General features: G+C 45.7%; 1 protein-coding gene across 1 annotated transcript in view; it reads right to left on the reverse strand.

The window, feature by feature from the left end:
* Window positions 1-22,474, reverse strand: part of LOC135543822 (neural proliferation differentiation and control protein 1-like) — a gene marked incomplete at its 5' end in the record, with an annotated part of 25,616 nt that extends 3,142 nt beyond the window's left edge. Inside the window, 5 exons of the mRNA XM_064971152.1 lie at window positions 5,943-6,027; window positions 7,136-7,202; window positions 7,408-7,605; window positions 7,855-7,956; window positions 22,312-22,474. Coding sequence (XP_064827224.1) covers window positions 5,943-6,027; window positions 7,136-7,202; window positions 7,408-7,605; window positions 7,855-7,956; window positions 22,312-22,474 — 615 coding nt within the window. The remainder of the gene's footprint in view (window positions 1-5,942; window positions 6,028-7,135; window positions 7,203-7,407; window positions 7,606-7,854; window positions 7,957-22,311) is intronic.
* Window positions 22,475-27,500: the final 5,026 nt, after the last annotated feature.

Below are 27,500 nucleotides of genomic sequence, written 5' to 3' on the forward strand. Positions count from 1 at the left end.
AAGCATAGACTGTAAAGCATATACTGTAAAGCATAGACTGTAAAGCATAGACTGTAAAGCAAATACTGTAAAGCAAATACTGTAAAGCATAGACTGTAAAGCATAGACTGTAAAGCATAGACTGTAAAGCAAATACTGTAAAGCATAGACTGTAAAGCATAGACTGTAAAGCATAGACTGTAAAGCATAGACTGTAAAGCATAGACTGTAAAGCATATACTGTAAAGCATAGACTGTAAAGCATATACTGTAAAGCATAGACTGTAAAGCATAGACTGTAAAGCAAATACTGTAAAGCATAGACTGTAAAGCATAGACTGTAAAGCATATACTGTAAAGCATAGACTGTAAAGCATAGACTGTAAAGCATATACTGTAAAGCATAGACTGTATAGCATAGACTGTAAAGCATAGACTGTAAAGCATAGACTGTATAGCATAGACTGTAAAGCATAGACTGTAAAGCATAGACTGTAAAGCAAATACTGTAAAGCATAGACTGTAAAGCATAGACTGTAAAGCATAGACTGTAAAGCATATACTGTAAAGCATAGACTGTAAAGCATAGACTGTAAAGCATAGACTGTAAAGCATAGACTGTAAAGCATAGACTGTAAAGCATATACTGTAAAGCATATACTGTAAAGCAAATACTGTAAAGCAAATACTGTAAAGCATATACTGTAAAGCATAGACTGTAAAGCATAGACTGTAAAGCATATACTGTAAAGCATAGACTGTAAAGCATATACTGTAAAGCATAGACTGTAAAGCAAATACTGTAAAGCAAATACTGTAAAGCATATACTGTAAAGCATAGACTGTAAAGCATAGACTGTAAAGCATAGACTGTAAAGCATAGACTGTAAAGCATAGACTGTAAAGCATATACTGTAAAGCTTAGACTGTAAAGCTTAGACTGTAAAGCATAGACTGTAAAGCATAGACTGTAAAGCATAGACTGTAAAGCATAGACTGTAAAGCATAGACTGTATAGCATAGACTGTAAAGCATATACTGTAAGGCATAGACTGTAAAGCATAGACTGTAAAGCATAGACTGTAAAGCATAGACTGTAAAGCATAGACTGTAAAGCATAGACTGTAAAGCATATACTGTAAAGCATAGACTGTAAAGCATAGACTGTAAAGCATAGACTGTAAAGCATATACTGTAAAGCATAGACTGTAAAGCAAATACTGTAAAGCAAATACTGTAAAGCATATACTGTAAAGCATAGACTGTAAAGCATAGACTGTAAAGCATAGACTGTAAAGCATAGACTGTAAAGCATAGACTGTAAAGCATAGACTGTATAGCATATACTGTACCTATGTCTGGATTTGATTAGAGCTTTGATGGCATGAAAGTTCAAGCCTGAGCCTGATGAGCCCTACTTTAAAAGACATTTTATGATCCCAACCCAAAACCCCCAAATGATTGTGCCATTATCCAATACATAGCCTATGATATATAGGCTACCGCACATTACGCACGACAGAAAACCAAAAGCCCAAAGTAGTAGCTATACTCTCTTGGATGAATACATTAAACAAGCTCCAGTAGCCTAATCTTTTTCAGTGTGGACTGTAGCCTATTACTGTAATTGTATTGTATTATACTGTATTATACTGTATTATATTGTATTATACTGTATTATAATGTATTATACTGTATTGTATTGTATTATACTGTATTGTATTGTATTATACTGTATTGTATTGTATTATACTGTAATTGTATTGTATTATACTGTATTATACTGTATTGTATTATACTGTATTACACTGTATTGTAATATACTGTATTATACTGTATTGTATTATACTGTATTATACTGTAATTGTATTGTATTATACTGTATTATACTGTATTGTACTGTATTGTATTATACTGTATTATACTGTCTTGTATTATACTGTATTATACTGTATTGTATTGTATTATACTGTATTGTATTATACTGTATTATACTGTATTGTATTGTATTGTATTATACTGTATTATACTGTATTGTACTGTATTGTATTATACTGTATTATACTGTATTTTATTATACTGTATTATACTGTATTGTATTATACTGTATTGTATTATACTGTATTGTATTGTATTATTTGGACTGGGATTTTGGACTTCCTTCAAACCATGGAATGCAGGTGCAGGATATGCGTCCTACAAAGTTACAATTATAGGCCTATTATACAATTTTATAATTAGTAGGCTGACACATATACAGTACCAGTCAAAAGTTTGGACACATCTACTCATTCAAGGGTTTTTCTTTATTTGGACTATTTTCTACATTGTAGAATAATAGTGAAGACATCAAAACTATGAAATAACACATATGGAACCATGTAGGAACCAAAAAAGTGTTAAACAAATCAAAATGTATTTTATATTTGAGAATCTTCAAAGGAGCCACCCTTTGCCTTGATGAAAGCTTTGCCCACACATGGAATCATGTAGTAACCAAAAAAGTATTAAACAAATCCAAAAATATATATAATATATTAATATATATTTATAATATATTAAATCTGAGATTCTTCAAAGTAGCCACCGTTTTCCTTGATGACAGCGTTGCACACTCTTGGCATTCTCTCATCCAGTTTCATGAGGAATGCTTTTCCCACAATCTTGAAGTAGTTCCCACATATGCTGAGCACTTGTTGGCTGCTTTTCCTTCGCTCAGCGGTCCAACTCCTCCCAAACCATCTCAACTGGGTTGAGGTCAGGTCATTATGGAGGCCAGGTCATCTGATACAAGCACTCCATCACTCTCCTTCTTGGTCAAATAGCCCTTACACAGCCTGGAGGTGTGTTTTGGGTCATTGACCTGTTGTAAAATAAATTATAGTCCTACTAAGTACAAACCAGATGGAATGACGTATCGCTGCAGAATGCTGTGGTAGCCATGCTGGTTAAGTGTCTATTGAATTCTAAATAAATCACAGACAGTGTCACCAGCAATGCACCCCCACACCTCCTCCTCCATGCTTCACAGTAGGAACCACACATGCAGAGATGATCCGTTTACCTACTCTGCGTCTCACAAAGATACATTGGTTGGAAACATAAATCTCCCATTTGGCCTCGTCAGAGCAAAGAACAGATTTCTACCAGTCTAGTTTCTTGGCCCAAGCAAATCTCTTCTTCTTATTGGTGTCCTTTAGTAGTGGTTCTTTGCAGCAATTCGACCACGAAGGCCTGATTCACGCAGTCTCCCCTGAACAGTTGATGTTGAGATGTGTCTGTTACTTGAACTCCGTGAAGCATTTTTCTGGGCTGCAATCTGAGGTGCAGTTAATTGCCTATTTCTGAGGCTTTTAACTCTAATGGACTTATCCTCTGCAGCAGCTTTAACTCCTGGTTTTCCTTTCTTGTGGCAGTTCTCATGAGAGCCAGTTTTCCCACTTGATGTTTTTCTTCGACTGCACTTGAAGAAATTTTCCGGATTGACTGACCTTGATTTCTCAAGTAATGATGAACTGTAATTTCTCTTTGCTTATTTGAGCTGTTCTTGCCATAATATGGACAAATAGGGCTATCTTATGTATACCAACCTTGACACAGCACAACTGATGGTCTCAAGCGTATTAAGGAAAGAAATTCCACAAAATAACTTTTAACAAGGCACACCTATTAATTGAAATGCATTCCAGGTGACTACCTCATGAAGCTGGTTGAGAGAATGGTTACTACATATGGCACCATATCCCCCATATAGAACAATACTTTCATAGTTTTGATGTCTTCACTACGATTCTATGATGTAGAAAATAGTCCAAACAAAGAAATATATGTATGTATACAATGTAATGTATACAATGCATTTGGAAAGTATTCAGACCCCTTCACTTTTTCCACATTTTGTTACGTTACAGCCTCATTCTAAAATTGATTCAATTGTTCCCCCCCTCAATCTACACACATTACCCCATAATGCAAAGTAAAAACACGTTTTTAGAAATGTTAGCAAATGTATAAAATAAAACAAACGTAAATATCACATTTACATAAGTATTCAGACCCTTTAATCAGTACTTTGTTGAAGCACCCTTGTCAGTGATTACACCCTCAAGTCTTCTTGGGTATGACGCTACAAGCATGGCACACCTGTATTTGGGGAGTTTCTCCCATTTCTCTCTTCAGATCCTCTGAAGCTTTGTCAGGTTGGATGGGGAGTGTCACTGCACAGCTATTTTTGGGTCTCTCCAGAGAGGTTCGATCAGGTTCAAGTCTAGGATGTTCGATAGGGTTGAAGTCCGGGCTCTGGCTGGGCCACTCAAGGACATTCAGAGACTTGTCCCGAAAGCCACTCCTGCGTTGTCTTGGCTGTGTGCTTAGGGTTGCTGTCCTGTTGGAAGGTGAACCTTCGCCTCAGTCTTAGGTCCAGAGCGCTTTGGAGCAGGTTTTCATCAAAGGATCTCTCTGTACTTTCCTCCATTCATCTTTCCCTCGATCCTGACTAGTCTCCCAGTCCCTGTCACTGAAAAACATCCCCACAGTATATGATGCTGCCACCACCATGCTTCACCGTAGGGATGGTGCCAGGTTTCCTCCAGATGGGACGCTTGGCATTCAGGCCAAAAAGTTCAATCTTGGTTTCATCAGACCAGAGAATCTTGTTTCTCATGGTCTGAGAGTCCTTTAGGTGCATTTTGGCAAACTCCAAGCGGGGTTTCATGTGCCTTTTACTGAGGAGTGGCTTCCGTCTGGCAACTCTACCATAAAGACCTGATTGGTGGAGTGCTGCAGATATGGTTGTCCTTCTGGAAGGTTCTCCCATCTCCACAAAGGAACTCTGTCAGAGTGGCCATCAGGTTCTTGGTCACCTCCCTGACAAAGGCCCTTCTCCCAGAATTGCTCAGTTTGGCCGGACGGCCAGCTCTAGGAAGAATCTTGGTGGTTCCACTGTGTTCTTGGGGACCTTCAATGCTGCAGACATTTTTTGGTACCCTTCCCCAGATCTGTGCCATGACACAATCCTGTCTCGGAGCTCTACAGATAATTCCTTCGACCTCATGGCTTGGTTTTTGCTCTGACATGCACTGTGAACTGTGGGACCTTATATAGACAGGTGTGTGCCTTTCCAAATCATGTCCAATCAATTGAATTTACCACAGGTGGACTCCAATGAAGTTGTAGAAACATCAAGGAAACAGGATGCACCTGAGCTGAATTTCGAGTCTCATATCAAAGGGTCAATTAGGTATCTGTTTTAAATGTTTAATACATTTGCAAAAATGTCTAAAAAACAGTTGTGGAAAATGTGGGAAAAGGGAAGGGGTCTGAAAACATTCTGAATGCACAGTGTAAATATATACTGTATGTGTGTGTAAGAGACGAGGCTATTTTAGTGAGACTTCTTTCTTCTTCTGTCATTGTGACTAACACAGGATGTGGCCCATGTGGTTCAGTTGGTAGAGCATGCAATGCCAAGTTTCTGGGTTCAATTCTGGAGGGGGACCAGTACAAACAGAAAAGTACGAGAATGTTCACTACTATCTAAGTCCATCTGGACCCTGTAGGTAGTCTCTGGACGACAATGTATACGCTCACTACTATCTAAGTCCATCTGGACCCTGTAGGTAGTCTATGGACGACAATGTATACGCTCACTACTATCTAAGTCCATCTGGACCCTGTAGGTAGTCTATGGACGACAATGTATACGCTCACTACTATCTAAGTCCATCTGGACCCTGTAGGTAGTCTATGGACGACAATGTATACGCTCAACACTATCTAAGTCCATCTGGACCCTGTAGGTAGTCTATTGACAAATATGAGACAAATCTATGTTTTGGTTTAGTTTCCCTGGCACTGTTTTCAAATGATCACATTTTAGCATTTGTGGCACAAATCTCATGCAAGCCATGGTAGCTATATTAGTGTTTTGGATGTGTGGTTCCCCATAAGGACAATGTACTTACTGAAGGCCTGTTGGCTGTTCCATTCCCATGGCTTCCAAATGCAGGGTAATCTACCTTCTGAGCCATTCGGGATTCCTTCTGCAGCCTGTAGGGGGCAACATTATTCTGGGACATTAGAAATGGAGAGCCTGGAGAAAGAACAGTATGCAAAATATCCCAAAGCAACTGGACTAAGGATTTGTCCCAATGGCAACCTATTCCCTATATAATGCACTTATTTCACCTTCTGGGCCCTGGTCAAATGTAGTGCACCATAGGGAATAGGGTGCCATTTGGGATGCAAATGAACAGTGCTCTGCTTCAATTCATCCTTCATACCTCCCAATGGCACCATATCCCCCATATAGAACAATACGTTTGAGCAAAGATTTATGGATCCTGGTCAAATTGAAATCCATAAGGCTGTGGGATCCGCTCGGCATGCAACCTAACAGTGCAGTGCTCCATAGGGCTGTGGGATCCGCTCGGCATGCAACCTAACAGTGCAGTGCTTCATAGGGCTGTGGGATCCGCTCGGCATGCAACCTAACAGTGCAGTGCTTCATAGGGCTGTGGGATCCGCTCGGCATGCAACCTAACAGTGCAGTGCTCCATAGGGCTGTGGGATCCGCTCGGCATGCAACCTAACAGTGCAGTGCTTCATAGGGCTGTGGGATCCGCTCGGCATGCAACCTAACAGTGCAGTGCTTCATAGGGCTGTGGGATCCGCTCGGCATGCAACCTAACAGTGCAGTGCTCCATTGGGCTGTGGGATCCGCTCGGCATGCAACCTAACAGTGCAGTGCTCCATAGGGCTGTGGGATCCGCTCGGCATGCAACCTAACAGTGCAGTGCTCCATAGGGCTGTGGGATCCGCTCGGCATGCAACCTAACAGTGCAGTGCTTCATAGGGCTGTGGGATCCGCTCGGCATGCAACCTAACAGTGCAGTGCTTCAATTTATTTGAACCTGTATTTAACTAGAAAAGTCAGTTAAAGAACAGATTCTTATTTTACAATGAAGGCCTAACCCGGCCAAACCCTCCCCTAACCCGGACGACGCTGGGCCAATTGTGCACCGTCTTATAGGACTCCCAATCACGGCTGGTTGTGATACAGCCCAGGATCGAACCAGGATCTGTAGTGACGCCTTAGTTGTCAAAATGGAGTAACACCATGCGTCTGTAACTAGAATGTTACTGTCTGATGTCTTACCTGACCCAGAAAACTGAAGCCAAGATCAGGCCCGCGGCGCCAAAGACGACACACACAGAGATCATAACTGCAGAGGTGGACACAAACAGAGAAGAGGATAGAGTGAACACAAGATACACAAAGGATGAGAAATGGTGTGTGAAATTGAATCACTTTCAATAGTTCTGTATATTTGCATCATACTAAGGCAGTTTAGTAGGGCTGGCCTGGGTGCTCCGTGCTGCTCCTACATCATGAACGTGTCTCTACTTTCAACTCATGAAGCCACTTACTGACGAGGAGATTGTCCTTGGAGGTGTATGGGACGGCTATGAGGCCATCAGGTCCTCCAACCCTCCCCAGAGCCCCGGTGGCAGGCTGGGGGGCCTGGGTGGAGGGCTGGGTGGTGTTGGGCTGCCCTGCCGAGGGTTGGACCTGCCCTCTCATTCTGGGAGCCTCTGTCTGAGTCCTAGCTGCCTTGGAGTGGGTGTCTGGGAGAGAAAGAGAGAGATTGAAAGATTAAGAGAGAGAGAGAGAGAGGTAGAGAGAGAGAGAGAGGTAGAGAGAGAGAGAGAGAGAGATTAAAGGATTAAGCGCGCGCGAGAGAGAGTGAAAGAGACATTAATATTGTTGTGGTGTAGATAATGTTTTGGATGTAGCCACACGCATCTATAGAAAAGTGACTGAAACCTCTGAAAGAACAAAAATGCATAGAAATGCATTCAGAATGTAAGGCTCACCTGATTGTTTTGATTGTTTGACCTCAGACACTTCCTGTTTGGCAATGACAGAGTGAAGGAAGTCAATCTCTTCATCGAGATCAGAGAAGGATGTGACTTTACCTGAGGAGAAAGACAGGGGAAGATAGAACCGTGAGTCTGTGTGAACATAATACCTGGTTCAGGATATGAAGAGGTTTTATTGTCACATGCACCAGATAGGTGCAGTGAAATGTCTTGTTTTACAGGGGTAGCCATAGTAGTATGGCACCCCTGGAGCAAATTAGGGTTAAGTGCCTTGCTCAAGGGCACATCTACAGATTTTTCACCTTGCTGGCTCAGGTATTCCAAGCAGCGACCTTTCGGCCCAACAGTCTCACCTCTAGGATACATATGCATTGTACTTCTACATTTGGGAGTTGGTAACCATATAAATGAGAACAGCGTGGTGTGTGAAAGAGCATTATTTAGACGAAACAGGGCATCCTGCGTGTCTGAAGAAATAAGCCTGTGTGGTGTTGTGTGACTGCAGGTGTATGAAGCAGACCACGGGAGAGTGTTCGTTTGTTTGTGTGTGTGTATGATGGACAGAGAGTGTGCCAGTGTGTGTTTGTTTGGGATGCAGTGAAAAGGAGACAAAGCCAGGGTGTTGTTCCAACAGCTCTGTCGGCCAGACAGTAGGCCACATTCCAGAACTGGGCCACAGTTCTCCCTGGTTACCAGGGTACGTAGTGTGTGTGTGGCCAGGGGATGGAGCCCGGCAGGGGGCTTGTGCGATCACCTCGCCCCCCCCCCGACTCGGCCCTGCTCTCACACACACACACACACACACACACACACACACACACACACACACACACACACACACACACACACACACACACACACAGCCCTAAATCTCACTCAGCTGAGTGCTAATGGTGATGAGAAATGGCTAATCTCACCCACTCCATTGTGGAGCATTTCCATTCAGGATTTACCCCAGTGCTTAGACGTTTCTGTTTCCATCTACGCAGGCCGGCACCCGTGGCTGACTGAGCCATGGCTCCGGCAGACCTGCTCTCACTTGGGGCCGAAGCCCGGCCACTGGTCCTTTTCAGCAACATTTACATAACAAGGGCTAACTGTGAACTTTAACACCTTCCCACAAAGCAACTGTTTTGCTTATGCGGAGGTTGTTGATTCTGCTCTTCACAAGTCCTCACCGTCGGCCCTCGCTGTGGAAAATACTGTTTCCCTCGTAGTGTTGTAGACACTAGTGTAACCGTCAAAACGCAGCAGGTTACTCCAAAAGACCAGGGAATTCCACACTGTTTACATGGCGAGCTAAATATGATTGAGATTCAGTACTGGAATGCTGTAGTGAAACAGCATGAGCCATGTCGCCGCCCGAGCCACCGTGGTGAACATGCTTAATGTACAGTCTGACCGGGTTTGTATCAGCGAAAGCTCTGTCTCATTAATGATGAAGGCGGTATTGTCCTCTCCAGAAGGGCGGCCATCTGGCGGTGGTAATGTGCGTGATATGACGTGGCTGCACTTTCACTCCGTGCTTTGTTACCCCTCTATCCCTGGACATTTAGTGTGCTCCACAGCAGGTGTCAGTGGGGGCGGGTCATGCCATCTGTACTCTGCAGGTGGTGGAGTGCTCCAAGTGTGCCAGTGTACTTGCCAGCAAGAGCACTATTTCTACCCTACTTCGTTAGCCAACTGCAAAGTCTGACGAAAAAGGACAACATGAGAAAGAACATGAGAACTTTCCTGAGATATTGTGAATGGTGTGAGTACAGGAGTGAAAGGGGACATGTAAGAATCTGTGTGTATTACATCAAGTTGGCAAGATGCAGCAGAGTATGAAAACGTTATATGAAGTGGCATTGTTTAAAGTGGCAAATTGATGTAATAAATGTATCACTAGCCACTTTAAACAATGCCACTTAATATAATGTTTTCATACCCTGCATTACTCATCTCATTTGTATATACTGTACTCTATACCACCTACTGCATCTTGCCTATGCCGTTCTGTACCATCACTCATTCATATATGTTATGTACATGTTATTTATCCCTTTACACTTGTGTGTATAAGGTAGTTGTTGTGAAATTGTTTAGGTTAGATTACTCGTTGGTTATTACTGCATTGTCGGGAACTAGAAGCACAAGCATTTCGCTACACTCGCATTAACCTCTGCTAACCATGTGTGTGTGAAATCAAATTTGATTTGATTTGGAACCACAGAAAATGGAGCGGGTATTTGTATGTTTTTTGTCTGAGTGAGAGGGTCTAGTACAGAGACAGCAGGAACGAGGAAATGGAGCAGGTATTTGTATGTTTTTGTCTGAGTGAGAGTGTCTAGTACAGAGACAGCAGGAACGAGGAAATGGACGCGAGTGTCAGTAGACTAAGCATACACCTCTCCTTGTGTCGGAGAGCAGGTTTTGGCAACAGCTTGATAATTACCCACAACCCCCCAATATCATGATAATTACCCATAACCCCCCAATAGGTGTCCAGTGGGGCGGTAAGTTACTGCAAACAAACAATAAACAAGTAAACAGTGACCCATCTGTGAGGTTCTCTTACTCCACTTACAAGACATTTACAGCACATTGATTTACAGTAATCTCCCATTCCTCACGCTGGCTACACCAGGACAACACAATCAGTTACCGATCATTTCAGAATACAACATGAAGACTCATACTGACATTTGTATTTCCAGTGGGGGCTGCCCTGCTCTTGTTAGTGAAAGGAAAGGTCTTTAAAGGAACACTGAATGAAAGTTACATTACTACACGACTACATTACTGCACGACTGCATTACTGCACGACCGCATTACCGCACGACTGCATTACTGCACGACCGCACAAAAACATTACCGCATGACTGCATTACCGCACGACTGCATTACTGCACGACTACATTACTGCATTACTGCACGACTACATTACTGCACGACCACACGATTACATTACCGCACGACTACATTACCACCACGACTACATTACAGAACGACAACATTACAGCACGACTACATTACCGCACGACTACATTACCGCACGACTGCATTACTGCACGACTACATTACCACACGACTACATTACCGCACGACTGCATTACCGCACGACTACATTACAGCACGACTACATTACAGCACGACTACATTACTGCACGACTACATTACAGCACGACTGCACGACTACATTACTGCACGACTACATTACAGCACGACTGCACGACTACATTACTGCACGACTACATTACCGCACGACTGCACGACTACATTACCGCACTAATACATTACAGCACAACTACATTACTACATTACTGCACGACTACATTACTGCACGACTGCATGACTACATTACTGCATGACTACATTACAGCACGACTGCATTACTGCACGACTACATTACTGCACGACTACATTACTGCACGACTACGTTACTGCACGACTACGTTACAGCACGACTGCATTACTGCACGACTACATTAGAGCACGACTACATTAGAGCACGACTACATTACTGCACGACTACATTACTGCACGACTACATTACAGCACGACTACATTACTGCACGACTGCACGACTACATTACTGCACGACTACATTACTGCACGACTGCACGACTGCATTACTGCACGACTGCATTACTGCACGACTGCATTACTGCACGACTACATTACTGCACGACTACATTACTGCACGACTACATTACTGCGACTACACTTACTGCCGCGACTACATTACTGCACGACTACATTACTGCATTACGACTACATTACTGCACGCACTACATTACAGCACGACTGCATTACTGCACGACTACATTACAGCACGACTACATTACTGCACGACTGCACAACTACATTACAGCACGACTACATTACTGCACGACTACATTACTGCACGACTACATTACAGCACGACTGCACGACTACATTACTGCACGACTACATTACAGCACGACTGCACGACTACATTACTGCACGACTACATTACTGCACGACTGCACGACTACATTACCGCACGACTGCACGACTACATTACCGCACGAATACATTACAGCACGACTGCATTACTACATTACTGCACGACTACATTACTGCACGACTACATTACTGCACGACTGCATTACTGCACGACTACATTACGGCACGACTACATTACGTCACGACTACATTACTGCACGACTGCATTACGGACTACATTACTGACACGACTACATTACTGCACGACTACATTACTGCACGACTACATTACTGCACGACTGCATTACTGCACGACTGCATTACTGCATTACTGACTGCATTACTGCGACTACATTACTGCACGACTACATTACTGCACGACTACATTACTGCACGACTACATTACTGCACCTACATTACATTACTGCACGACTACATTACAGCACGACTACATTACTGCACGACTACATTACTGCACGACTACATTACAGCACGACTACATTACTGCACGACTGCACGACTACATTACCGCACGACTACATTACTGCACGACTACATTACTGCACGACTACATTACCGCACGACTACATTACCGGCACGACTACATTACCGCACGACTACATTACAGCACGACTACATTACTGCACGACTACATTACTTACTGCACGACTACATTACATTACGCACGCGACTGCACGACTACATTACCACGCACGAATACATTACAGCACGACTGCATTACTACATTACTGCACGACTACATTACTGCACGACTACATTACTGCACGACTACATTACAGCACGACTACATTACCGCACACGACTACATTACCGCACGACTGCATTACTGCACGACTACATTACTGCGACTACATTACAACCGCGACTGCATTACTGCACGACTGCATTACACGCGACTGCATTACTGCACCACTACACTGCATTACTGCACGCGACTACATTACTGCACGACTACATTACAGCCGCGACTACATTACTGCACGACTACATTACTGCACGACTACATTACAGCACGACTACATTACTGCACGACTGCATTACTGCACGACTACATTAGGGCACGACTACATTACTGCACAACTACATTACTGCACGACTACATTACAGCACGACTACATTACTGCACGACTACATTACTGCACGACTACATTAGGGCACGACTACATTACTGCACGACTGCACGACTACATTACTGCACGACTACATTACAGCACGACTACATTACTGCACGACTACATTACTGCACGACTGCATTACTGCACGACTGCATTACTGCACGACTGCATTACTGCACGACTACATTACAGCACGACTACATTACAGCACGACTACATTACAGCACGACTACATTACAGCACGACTACATTACTGCACGACTACATTACTGCACGACTGCATTACTGCACAACTACATTACTGCACGACTACATTACTGCACGACTACATTACAGCACGACTACATTACAGCACGACTACATTACAGAACGACTACATTACTGCACGACTACATTACTGCACGACTACATTACTGCACGACTGCACGAATACATTACTGCACGACTACATTACTGCACGACTGCATGACTGCCTTACTGCACGACTGCATTACAGCACGACTACATTACAGCACGACTACATTACAGCACGACTACATTACTGCACGACTGCATTACTGCACGACTGCATTACAGTACGACTACATTACAGCACGACTACATTACTGCACGACTACATTACTGCACGACTACATTACTGCACGACTACATTACTGCACGACTTCATTACTGCACGACTGCATTACTGCACGACTACATTACTGCACGACTACATTACAGCACGACTACATTACTGCACGACTGCATTACTGCACGACTACATTACAGCACGACTACATTACTGCAGGACTGCACAACTACATTACAGCACGACTACATTACTGCACGACTACATTACTGCACGACTACATTACAGCACGACTGCACGACTGCACGACTACATTACTGCACGACTACATTACAGCACGACTGCACGACTACATTACTGCACGACTACATTACTGCACGACTGCACGACTACATTACCGCACGACTGCACAACTACATTACCGCACGACTACATTACAGCACGACTGCATTACTACATTACTGCACGACTACATTACTGCACGACTGCATTACTGCACGACTACATTACAGCACGACTACATTACGGCACGACTACATTACTGCACGACTGCATTACGGCACGACTACATTACTGCACGACTACATTACAGCACGACTGCATTACTGCACGACTGCATTACAGCACGACTGCATTACTGCACGACTGCATTACTGCACGACTGCATTACTGCACGACTACATTACTGCACGACTACATTACAGCACGACTACATTACTGCACGACTACATTACAGCACGACTGCATTACTGCACGACTGCATTACTGCACGACTACATTACTGCACGACTACATTACTGCACGACTACATTACTGCACGACTACATTAGGGCACGACTACATTACTGCACGACTGCACAACTACATTACTGCACGACTACATTACAGCACGACTACATTACTGCACGACTACATTACTGCACGACTACACTACTGCACGACTGCACGACTACATTACTGCACGACTACATTACTGCACGACTACATTACTGCACGACTGCATTACTGCATTACAGCACGACTACATTACAGCACGACTACATTACAGCACGACTACATTACTGCATTACATTACTGCACGACTGCATTACTGCACGACTGCATTACTGCACGACTACATTACAGCACGACTACATTACTGCACGACTGCTGCACACATTACTGCATTACTGCGACTACATTACTGCACGACTACATTACTGCACGACTACATTACAGCACGACTACATTACAGAACGACTACATTACTGCACGACTACATTACTGCACGACTGCACGACTACATTACTGCACGACTACATTACTGCACGACTGCATGACTGCATTACTGCACGACTGCATTACAGCACGACTACATTACAGCACGACTACATTACTGCACGACTACATTACTGCACGACTGCATTACTGCACGACTGCATTACAGCACGACTACATTACAGCACGACTACATTACAGCACGACTACATTACTGCACGACTACATTACTGCACGACTGCACAACTACATTACTGCACGACTACATTACTGCACGACTACATTACAGCATGACTGCACGACTACATTACTGCACGACTACATTACTGCACGACTACATTACTGCACGACTGCATGACTACATTACTGCACGACTACATTACAGCACGACTACATGGCTTCCAATATTACAGTTGATCTCACTGACTTATATTTCTCGGGGGGAGGGGTCATTCTTAGGGTCTACTGCTGCCCTCTTGTGGCTAAGTGAACAATGCACCGGAGAGTATTTTCAACAGGCCCTCCAATATCCTGCACGAGGCAAGAACATGCTCGACACCACATGGCTTCCTCTTGACCACACACGGGCAAGCCGGCCCAGGTTTGTATTCTGGTCGGAGGTACTTAGTCATCCTCCCTACTCTTCCATCCTCAACAACACATCTCTCTCTCTCCATGTTCACACTTGCAGTGGCTACGCAGCACCATTGACATGTGTGTAAAACACAGCATAAAACTACTTTCAAGTGAATTATTCATCCCTCCAACCGGAACACCAAACGGTGAATATCCTGTATTTATTTTTAAGAACACAGACTTAGGTCTGACTATGGAGGGGTCAGTCTGACCACAGTTTTACATGCTGTTGATGACCAAGGTAGAATCACCTACATGGACAAGAAGTGACACAGTCAATAAACATAGTCACGCACACACACACACAGTCCCTGGGTACAGCTCTGCTATCAGTACATACTGGGTGTATACATATCTAGTTCCCCTGACTGTTTCACAGCGTTGCTACCAGGAAAAGGCCAGGCTCCAAGGCAGGGAGTGTTTACCTATGGGAGTGTACGCCTTGATGTCAAACACAGGCTTGTCCTACACACATAGACTACGGTTCCACTCACTATACTCACCTCGCTCCTGGAAATTACCTACCCTCTCACCTCTGCTCCTCAGGCCATCATGGCGCCCACGGAAAAACAGTCCTACTCTTACTTTTCTGATGGCATGCATATTGTGCCTACCCATGACAACTTGACCAACATACAAAGCATGGCACCTACACTCACATATCTGTGTATCAGTGTGTCTGTGTGCTTGTGAAAAAGAAAAAAAAGATGAAGTACGTGAGTGTGCGTTTGTGTAAATGTGTCTGTATTACATGCTGCTGTGGAGTGCCTTTGTTTCCTGCTCTCACCCTGCTGCTCTCTCATGCATAGTCTAAGACATCCGGGCTGCCACATTGAATAATGTATCCGTTTCCATCCCTCTAGGGCCCACAGAAGCCCCTCTCTGGTGCCACTCTGTCTGGGCGGGTTTCTCTCTCGGTGTACAACACACATGGCTGGACTGGAAGAACCACAGAAACCTGTCTCAATAGATAAGGCCTATGGAAGACAAGAATATGCTACAACAATAAGCTCAAATATGTTTAGCACGTAGAAGGAGCATAAAAGCAAAGGCTTTGAATGGCGATTTGAACTGATTTCTGATCTCTGGGATTTGGAGTAAATCTCCATTGAAGTACACCTGATCCTGTACATGGGCGCTATGACTGACAGACAGATGGCTAACCTGCCGACAGACAGACAGACAGATGGCTAACCTGCCGACAGACAGACAGACGGCTAACCTGCCGACCGACAGACAGACAGATGGCTAACCTGCCGACCGACAGACAGACGGCTAACCTGCCGACCGACAGACAGACAGACGGCTAACCTGCCGACCGACAGACAGACGGCTAACCTGCCGACAGACAGACAGACGGCTAACCTGCCGACAGACAGATGGCTAACCTGCCGACCGACAGACAGATGGCTAACCTGCCGACCGACAGACAGATGGCTAACCTGCCGACCGACAGACAGATGGCTAACCTGCCGACCGACAGACAGACGGCTAACCTGCCGACCGACAGACAGACGGCTAACCTGCCGACCGACAGACAGACAGATGGCTAACCTGCCGACAGACAGACAGACAGATGGCTAACCTGCCGACCGACAGACAGACAGATGGCTAACCTGCCGACAGACAGACAGACAGATGGCTAACCTGCCGACCGACAGACAGACGGCCAACCTGCCGACCGACAGACAGATGGCTAACCTGCCGACAGACAGATGGCTAACCTGCCGACCGACAGACAGACGGCTAACCTGCCGACCGACAGACAGACAGATGGCTAACCTGCCGACCGACAGACAGACAGATGGCTAACCTGCCGACCGACCGACCAACAGATGGCTAACCTGCCGACAGACAGATGGCTAACCTGCCGACCGACAGACAGACGGCTAACCTGCCGACCGACAGACAGACAGATGGCTAACCTGCCGACAGACAGACAGACAGATGGCTAACCTGCCGACCGACAGACAGACAGATGGCTAACCTGCCGACAGACAGACAGACAGATGGCTAACCTGCCGACCGACAGACAGACGGCCAACCTGCCGACCGACAGACAGACGGCTAACCTGCCGACAGACAGACAGATGCTAACCTGCCGACCGACAGACAGACGGGCTAACCTGCCGACCGACAGACAGACAGATGGCTAACCTGCCGACCGACAGACAGACAGATGGCTAACCTGCCGACCGACCGACCAACAGATGGCTAACCTGCCGACCGACAGACAGACAGACGGCTAACCTGCCGACCGACAGACAGACGGCTAACCTGCCGACCGACAGACAGACAGATGGCTAACCTGCCGACCGACAGACAGACAGACGGCTAACCTGCCGACCGACCGACAACATGATTCCATGATTCCATTTTGGTTACAACATGATTCCATGTGTATTATTACATAGTTTTTATGTCTTCACTATTCAAAAACCCTGGAATGAGTAGGTGTGTCCAAACATTTGACTGGTGCTGTATACTGGTGCTGTATACTCCCCTATCGAGTCGAGAACCCAGGCCACCAGCACCAATGATGTACACCCTAACCACATTCCCAATAAGGAACATCTCTCGATGAGCTTATTGGACCAGTATAGTTAGGCCCTGTCCAGAATAAACACAAACCCCTCGTCCCTTGGCACTTGTATAGATCTGAAACTACTTGATAGGTGTAATAGGGTGAACGCACTTTGAAGTCAATCTCATCTCTGTTAATAAAAGTACACTCACGACATGTGTTGGTATTGATCACAGTGATTCAGGAGTATCATTTAAAAACAGGTTAACGTGCCCCACCAACGAGACAACGAGACAGAAAGCTCTTACATTGCTGCAATAAGTCCATCAAATCAGCGAGGAGAATTGTCCGATTCATCTACACCTGACACAGACATGGTGGTGTGGCAGGAAGATCAGAGTGCCGTGAACCAAGAGGTTGTGAGTTCAAAGTTATAGTTAGCTGGGTGTGGACAGCAGAGGGGGATTAGAGTAACACAGGATTAGACTATAGCACAGAGAGAGGGAGAAATAAGGACAGATCGATGCAAAAGAGGGAGAGAGGAAGAGAGATTGATAGGGAGAAGGAGGGAGAGAGATAGAAAGGGAGAAGGAGGGAGAGAGATAGAAAGGGAGAAGGAGGGAGAGAGAGATAGAAAGGGAGAAGGAGGGAGAGAGAGATAGAAAGGGAGAAGGAGGGAGAGAGAGATAGAAAGGGAGAAGGAGAGAGAGAGAGATCGAAAGGGAGAAGGAGAGAGAGAGAGATCGAAAGGGAGAAGGAGGGAGAGAGAGATCGAAAGGGAGAAGGAGGGAGAGAGAGATCGAAAGGGAGAAGGAGGGAGAGAGATGACGGGAAGGGAGAAGGAGGGAGAGATGACGGGAAGGGAGAAGGAGGGAGAGGGATGACGGGAAGGGAGAAGGAGGGAGAGATGACGGGAAGGGAGAAGGAGGGAGAGATGACGGGAAGGGAGAAGGAGGGAGAGAGAGGGATGACGGGAAGGGAGAAGGAGGGGTGAGGGAGGAAGGAGGGAGGGAACCAAGAGAAGGAGGGAAAGGGAGAAGGAGGGAGAGAGAGATGACGGGAAGGGAGAAGGAGGGAGAGAGATGACAGGAAGGGAGAAGGAGGGAGAGATGATTGGGAAGGGAGAAGGAGGGAGAGGGATGACGGGAAGGGAGGGAGAAGGAGGGAGAGAGGAGGGAGAAAGGGAGAAGGAGGGAGAGATGACGGGAAGGGAGAAGGAGGGAGAGATGACGGGAAGGGAGAAGGAGGGAGAGAGAGATGACGGGAAGGGAGAAGGAGGGAGAGATGAGAAAGGGAGAAGGAGGGAGAGAGAGATCGGGAAGGGAGAAGGAGGGAGAGATGATCGAAAGGGAGAAGGAGGGAGAGGGATGACGAAAGGGAGAAGGAGGGAGAGGATGAAGGGAGAAGGAGGGAGATGAGGAGGGAAGGAGGGATGACGGGAAGGGAGAAGGAGGGAGAGATGACGGGAAGGGAGAAGGAGGGAGGGAGAGGGATGACGGGAAGGGAGAAGGAGGGAGAGAGATGACGGGAAGGGAGAAGGAGGGAGAGATGACGGGAAGGGAGAAGGAGGGAGAGAGATGACGGGAAGGGAGAAGGAGGGAGAGGGATGACGGGAAGGGAGAAGGAGGGAGAGGGACGGGAAGGATGACGGGAAGGGAGAAAGGAGGGAGAGGGATGAGAAGGCAAGGGGAGAGGATGGGGAAGGGATGACAGGAAGAGACGGGAAGGGAGAAGGAGGGAGAGGGATGACGGGAAGGGAGAAGGAGGGAGAGGGATGATGGGAAGGGAGAAGGAGGGAGAGGGATGACGGGAAGGGAGAAGGAGGGAGAGGGATGATGGGAAGGGAGAAGGAGGGAGAGGGATGATGGGAAGGGAGAAGGAGGGAGAGGGATGATGGGAAGGGAGAAGGAGTAAAGGAAAGAGGGACATCGAATGAGACGAAGATTGAGAGCGAACGCAGTAAGCAAGGAGGGAGACAGAGAGAGAGAGGGAGGAGGCAGATTGAGAGAACGCAGTAAGCAAGGAGGGGGACAGAGAGCGAGGGAGGAGGCAGATTGAGAGAACGCAGTAAGCAAGGAGGGGGACAGAGAGCGAGGGAGGAGGAGGAGGGGGAAAAAGAGGAGGAGTGAGGGTTCCCTGGCTTTTTCTCTGCAGCCTGTGGTACACAGTCTGTGCCACTGTGTGGATCACTGTGCCCACTCTTAAAGCACGGGGTTAGTTACTCATGGCTGCAACGCGAACAAAGTCACACACACACACTACAGGGCATCTGATTAAACAGCAGCATCTCTGCATCAGCTCATTAACCACATAGTTTGACTGTGTTTGACTAAAGCCCATAACCCATGTCTGGACGCTCAGAGATCTGTCGCTTGACACAGGCTTGTGCCCCAAATGGCACCCTATTCCCTACATCAAATCAAAGTTTATATGACACGTGCGCCGAATACAACAGGTGTAGACCTTACAGTGAAATGCTTACTTACAGGCCCTTAACCAACAGTGCAATTTTGTAGGTAAAAAATAGGTATAGTGTACTTCAGAGGGCTGTGGTCAAATGTAGTGCACTACGTAGGGAAAAGAGTGCAATTTGGGATGCGGACACAACCAGGGCAGGGACGAGTATTGATCAACTGTAAATTTCGGTGTTCCTCAAGGTTCCGTTTTAGGACCACTATTGTTTTCACTATATATTTTACCTCTTGGGGATGTCATTCGAAAACATAATGTTAACTTTCACTGCTATGCGGATGACACACAGCTGTACATTTCATAGGTTAGACTACTGCAATGCTCTACTTTCCGGCTACCCGGATAAAGCACTAAATAAACTTCAAAAGCTAGAATCCTGACTAGAACCAAAACATTTGATCATATTACTCCAGTGCTAGCCTCCCTACACTGGCTTCCTGTCAAGGCAAGGGCTGATTTCAAGGTTTTACTGCTAACCTACAAAGCATTACATGGGCTTGCTCCTACCTATCTCTCTGATTTGGTCCTGCCGTACATACCTACACGTACACTACGGTCACGAGACGCAGGCCTCCTAATTGTCCCTAGAATATCTAAGCAAACAGCTGGAGGCAGGGCTTTCTCCTATAGAGCTCCATTTGTATGGAATGGTCTGCATACCCATGTCAGAGACGCAAACTCGGTCTCAACCTTTAAGTCTTTACTGAAGACTCATCTCTTCAGTGGGTCATATGATTGAGTGTAGTCTGGCCCAGGAGTGGGAAGGTGAACGGAAAGGCTCTGGAGCAACGAACCACCCTTGCTGTCTCTGCCTGGCCAGTTCCCCTCTTTCCACTGAGATTCTCTGCCTCTAACCCTATTACAGGGGCTGAGTCACTGGCTTACTGGGGCTCTTTCATACCGTCCCTAGGAGGGTTGCGTCACTTGAGTGGGTTGAGTCACTGATGTGATCTTCCTGTCTGGGTTGGTGCCCCCCCTTGGGTTGTGCCGTGGCGGAGATCTTTGTGGGCTATACTCAGCCTTGTCTCAGGATGGTAAGTTGGTGGTTGAAGATATCCCTCTAGTGGTGTGGGGGCTGTGCTTTGGCAAAGTGGGTGGGGTTATATCCTTCCTGTTTGGCCCTGTCCGGGGGTGTCCACGGATGGGGCCACAGTGTCTCCTGACCCCTCCTGTCTCAGCCTCCAGTATTTATACTGCAGTAGTTTGCGTCGGGGGCTAGGGTCAGTTTGTTATATCTGGAGTACTTCTCCTGTTCTATTCGGTGTCCTGTGTGAATTTAAGTGTGCTCTCTCTAATTCTCTCTCTCTCTTTCTTTCTCTCTCTCGGAGAACCTGAGCCCTAGGACCATGCAGGACTACCTTACATGATGACTCCTTGCTGTCCCCAGTCCACCTGGCCGTGCTGCTGCTCAAATTTCAACTGTTCTGCCTTATTATTATTTGACCATGCTGGTCATTTATGAACATTTGAACATCTTGGCCATGTTCTGTTATAATCTCCACCTGGCACAGCCAGACGAGGACTGGCCACCCCACATAGCCTGGTTCCTCTCTAGGTTTCTTCCTAGGTTTTGGCCATTCTAGGGAGTTTTTCCTAGCCACCGTGCTTCTAAACCTGCATTGCTTGCTATCTGGGGTTTTAGGCTGGGTTTCTGTACAGCACTTTGAGATATCAGCTGATGTACGAAGGGCTATATAAATACATTTGATTTGATGTTCACTGCACATAGATAAATACGCTGTGCAGAACTCTCCTTTAGAAACTTGAATCACTATCTACTGAACCAGCTTCATCAAATACATTCAATAACCTCTGTCATAAATGAACCACATCCCCTTGATTATAATGGAGATTGCGGGGCCGTCTGTCTGCATAGTCTGTACTGTGTAATGGCCAGACCTACATACCATGGTGACGGCGGCTCGTCCTCGCCACGCACAATCCTTCCTCGTTCTCGTCCAATGGATTGAGACACGGGCCGCAGTAGGATGTGCCAGGTTTGCAGACGTGCCGCCCCTTGCGGGCACAGTCTATGTGGTCCGGGCACTTACCTCCAGCTAAATAGAAAGAGAGAGAGAAGGCATAAAAAGAGACAGTTTAGACGCTACACTCTATTGCTCACCTCCTCTGACATCATATACAGAATCTTTCATGATTCTGTACGGACCGTGTGAGAGGCATCATCCCCCAGGTGACAAAAGAAGACATGTCGTCATGACAACCTACTGAATTAAAGACACACCAGTCAGTGGCAGACCTAATTTTACTATGTACACGGAACAAATAAAAAATACAGAACAACATGTCAGGTGTTCCTCCCATGTTTCCTGAGCTGAAATAAAAGATCCCAAAAACCTTCTCTCAAGTTTCGTGCACAAATTTGTTTACATACCTGTTCGTGAGCATTTCTCCTTTGTCTGGATAATCCATCCACCGGACAGGTGTGGCATAACAAGAAGCTGATTAAACAGCATGATCATTACACAGGTGCACCTTGTGCTGGGAACAATGAAAGGCCACCCTAAAGGTTTTGTCACAACACAATGCCACAACTGTCTCACGTTTTGAGGGAGTGTGCAATTGGCATGCTGACTGCAGGAATGTCCACCAGAGCTGTTGCCAGATAATTGAATGTTCATTTCTTTACCATAAGCCACCCCCAACGTCCTTTTAGAGAATTTGGCAGTACGTCCAACCAGCCTGAGAACCCAGACCACGTGTATGGCGGTGTGTGGGCGAGCGGTTTGCTGATGCCAACGTCACAGGAGGCTTCTGAGGGGAGGGCGGCTTATAATGGAATGGCATCAAACACATAGAAACCATGTTTCCTGAAGCTGAAAATGCCTCAGTTCTTACAAGGCCTGCGTACTCACCAGACATGTCACCCATTGAGCATGTTTGGGATGCTCTGGATCGACATGGAAAACATTTAACAAAGCATGTTTCAGTTCCCGCCAATATCCAACAGCTTTGCACAGCCATTGAAGAGGAGTGGGACAGCATTCCACATTCAACAGCCTGATCAACTACGGGAATGAGATGTGTCACGCTGCATGAGGCAAATGGTGGTCACACCAGATACTGACTGGTTTTCTGATCCACACCCCTAGTTTTGTTTAAGGTTTCTGTGACCAACGGATGCATATCTGTATTCCCAGTCATGTGGATTCCATGGATTAGGGCCTGATTAATTAATACATTTCCTTATATAAACTGTAACTTGTTGCATTTATATTTTTGTTCAGTATACAATTTACAGGGATTTCTAATAGCAAAGCACTACTTACTGAGCGTGCTGTTGTTTCCATTGCCTCTGCACATAGAAAAAGCAGTCCTTCAAACCAGAAGGGTCATCTATGAAAATCAACGGAGGAATACACAACTTCAAGGCCAAAATTCCATGAAATGTAATCTACGTCAGGGGCTAAAGCCAGACCAGCTTCACTTATCATTGTCAGATGCAAGCACACACACACACACACACACACTGGGTCACCAGGTGTTTTTTTGTTGCAGAGGCACACTAGGCTCTTTCCCGGAGGGATAATGACAATAATAATAATTAACCACGCGCCTATCAGGGTGAAAGAGGCAGAGTTGTACAGAGTGGTACAGTAAGCACGGGCAGGTCGGAGGTCGGAGGGCATAGTACAGGAGGAGGGTGTTCATAGAAACCCATGCCCCCTAGGCTGCTGCAGAGCTACAGCATTTGTCACCATAACGACCTCCATGGCAACCAGAAGCTGTTGCAAAACTACATGGTGGATGGATTATGTTGGTAATGGAGAAATGCTCACAAACAGGGATGTAAATAGAAATGTGCACAACATTCAGGAGAAATAAGCTTTTTGTGCGTATGGAACATTTCTGGGATGTTTTATTTCAGCTCATGAAACACGTTCCATATAAGACAGACATAGTCACAGGCACTCAATGTGTGGGGGAGACAAGGCTAAAAATGACAAGGGAGTGAATTCAGACAAGTGAAAGAACTTGTTCCTGCATAGTGGTGGAGCTGGGTTAGACTGCAAACAGGTGTGACCAGAGACTGTTCCTCTCTCTATCGCTCCGCTACGCATTGCTACCTTTCCTACTGTACATGCATTTCCTCTCTCTCCCTCTAGGGGCTGTGTGTCTGAGTGTCGTCTGAATGGTTGGATGTGTGATCATGCCTGTTGGCGTGTGTGCACCTGCCTGTGTCACAAGACCAATTCAAAACATAGGGCTAGGTACTCAAGACAAACAAAGGTGATAACTTATGGTATCACACTAAAAAAGGACCCCACACACACAGATTGTCTATTGTCAATCACACACATTTCCGCACCCTCTTATAGGCATCTTGTCTCAAAAGTCATAAAGTCTCTGAAATGTATTCTTTGTTGTCTCCCCTGTTCTCACCGATCCTGCCAAATGACTCAGTATCACAACAGCCTTTGGATGCACACGTGCCTCCTCCATCCTGGATTAAATTCATATCCTCCTCCTCCCTCCCTCTCTTTGTAATCTGTGGTATTTTTGCACATGTTCCTCTCCTCTGATCCTTCCACGTCCCATCTACCAAACTCCCTACTGTAGACGATCATGTCTAGGTGGTGTGTATGTGAGATGTCTGTGTGTGATAGAATTTGAGTGTGTGCAATTGCCCTCGAGGGACAGAGAGAGAGAAAGATAAATATAATTTCTATATCTGCTTGTGTGATTGTATTAGTCTGAGTGTGTATGTGATGTTGTGTGTTAGTGTGTGCGTGTGAGAGAGTCTGAGTGTGTATGTGATGTTGTGTGTTAGTGTGTGCGTGTGAGAGAGTCTGAGTGTGTATGTGATGTTGTGTGTTAGTGTGTGCGTGTGAGAGAGTCTGAGTGTGTATGTGATGTTGTGTGTTAGTGTGTGCGTGTGAGAGAGTCTGAGTGTGTATGTGATGTTGTGTGTTAGTGTGTGCGTGTGAGAGAGTCTGAGTGTGTATGTGATGTTGTGTGTTAGTGTGTGTGATGTTGTGTGTTAGTGTGTGCGTGTGAGAGAGTCTGAGTGTGTATGTGATGTTGTGTGTTAGTGTGTGCGTGTGAGAGAGTCTGAGTGTGTATGTGATGTTGTGTGTTAGTGTGTGCGTGTGAGAGAGTCTGAGTGTGTATGTGATGTTGTGTGTTAGTGTGTGCGTGTGAGAGAGTCTGAGTGTGTATGTGATGTTGTGTGTTAGTGTGTGCGTGTGAGAGAGTCTGAGTGTGTATGTGATGTTGTGTGTTAGTGTGTGCGTGTGAGAGATTCTGAGTATTTATGTCAATCTGATTATTAAGAGTGTGTGTGTATGAAATAATTGGCCTTCTTCTCTCAGGGAGCCCCAACGCGCCACCCATCTCCAGCCAGCCCTTCTCAGTGTCCTGTCCTGAAGGTGACCGCGCTTATGTTACCCAGGACAAGATGGCCTCAAGCACTGCTCACTGATATACTGTACACACACACACACACACACACACCTCCAAGTGCATATTTCCCAGCTGTGAATTATTCACTGCAATGGAGATAGTGAATTAAGAGATAAGTGCATCATCAGCCCAAGGTACTGCAGCATAAAGCAAATAAAGGAGGATAGTATGAATCACCTAAGGCCCTTTATTAAACCTGCGACAGAAGAGCTTGTTGGAAGGGGAGCAGTGAGAGAGAGAGAGAGAGAGAGAGAGAGAGTGTGAGTGACAGAGAGAGTCTGAGTGTTTATGTGATAGAGTGTGTTACAGAGAGAGACTGAGTGTTTATGTGATGTTGAGTGTTAGAGAGAGAGAGATGTTGAGAGAGACAGAGATGAGACAGAGAGAGACAGAGAGAGACAGAGAGAGACAGAGAGAGAGACAGAGAGAGAGAGAGACACAGAGACAGAGAGAGAGAGACAGAGAGAGAGAGAGAGAGACAGAGAGAGAGAGAGAGAGAGAGACAGAGGCAGAGACAGAGAGAGACAGAGAGAGAGACAGACAGAGAGAGACAGAGACAGACAGAGAGAGAGAGACAGAGAGAGAGAGAGAGACAAAGAGGAGAGACAAAGAGATAAGTGCAGATCAGAAGAGAGACAGAAAGACAAATAAAGAGAGGATAAAGAGAATCACCTAAGAGACAGAAGAGACAGGAGAGAAGAGAGAGAGAGAGAGGCAGAGGAGAGAGACAGAGAGAGAGAGAGACAGAGAGAGACAGAGAGAGAGAGAGAGACAGAGAGAGACAAAGAGAGAGAGACAAAGAGAGAGAGAGACAGAGAGAGACAGAGAGAGACAAATTCAATCCCTATCAGACAATTTCCTGGGTAAAACGTTCCACTGACAGAGAGAGAGAGACAGAGAGAGAGAGAGAGACACAGAGAGAGACAGAGAGAGAGACAAAGAGAGAGAGAGAGACAAAGAGAGAGAGAGAGACAGAGAGACAGAGAGAGAGAGAGACAGAGAGAGACAAAGAGAGAGAGAGAGAGACAAAGAGAGAGAGAGAGACAGAGAGAGACAGAGAGAGACAGAGAGAGACAGAGACAGAGAGAGACAGAGAGAGACAAAGAGAGAGAGAGAGACAAAGAGAGAGAGAGACAGAGAGAGACAGAGACAGAGAGAGACAGAGAGAGACAAAGAGAGAGAGAGACAGAGAGAGACAGAGAGAGAGAGACAGAGAGAGACAAATTCAATCCCTATCAGACAATTTCCTGGGTAAAACGTTCCACTGTAATAGTGAAGGTGTTATCTTGGCAGTAGAAAATCTTAACAGTATATTTGACCTCTCAGCTTCACTATCAAATCTAAAAATCTCAAATAGGAAACCGAAGAAAATTAACAACAATGACAAATGGTTTGATGAAGAATGCAAAAATCTAAGAAAGAAATTGAGAAACCTGTCCCACCAAAAACATAGAGACCCGGAAAACCTGAGTCTACGCCTTCACTATGGTGAATCACTAAAACAATACAGAAATACACTACGGAAAAAGAAGGAACAGCACGTCAGAAATCAGCTCAATGCAATTGTAGAATCCATAGACTCTAACCACTTCTGGGAAAATTGGACAACACTAAACAAACAACAAGAAGAATTCTCTATCCAAAATGGAGATGTATGGGTAAACCACGTCTCCAA

Source organism: Oncorhynchus masou, chromosome 8 (assembly GCF_036934945.1).
Source record: "Oncorhynchus masou masou isolate Uvic2021 chromosome 8, UVic_Omas_1.1, whole genome shotgun sequence".
Lineage (NCBI taxonomy): Eukaryota > Metazoa > Chordata > Actinopteri > Salmoniformes > Salmonidae > Oncorhynchus > Oncorhynchus masou.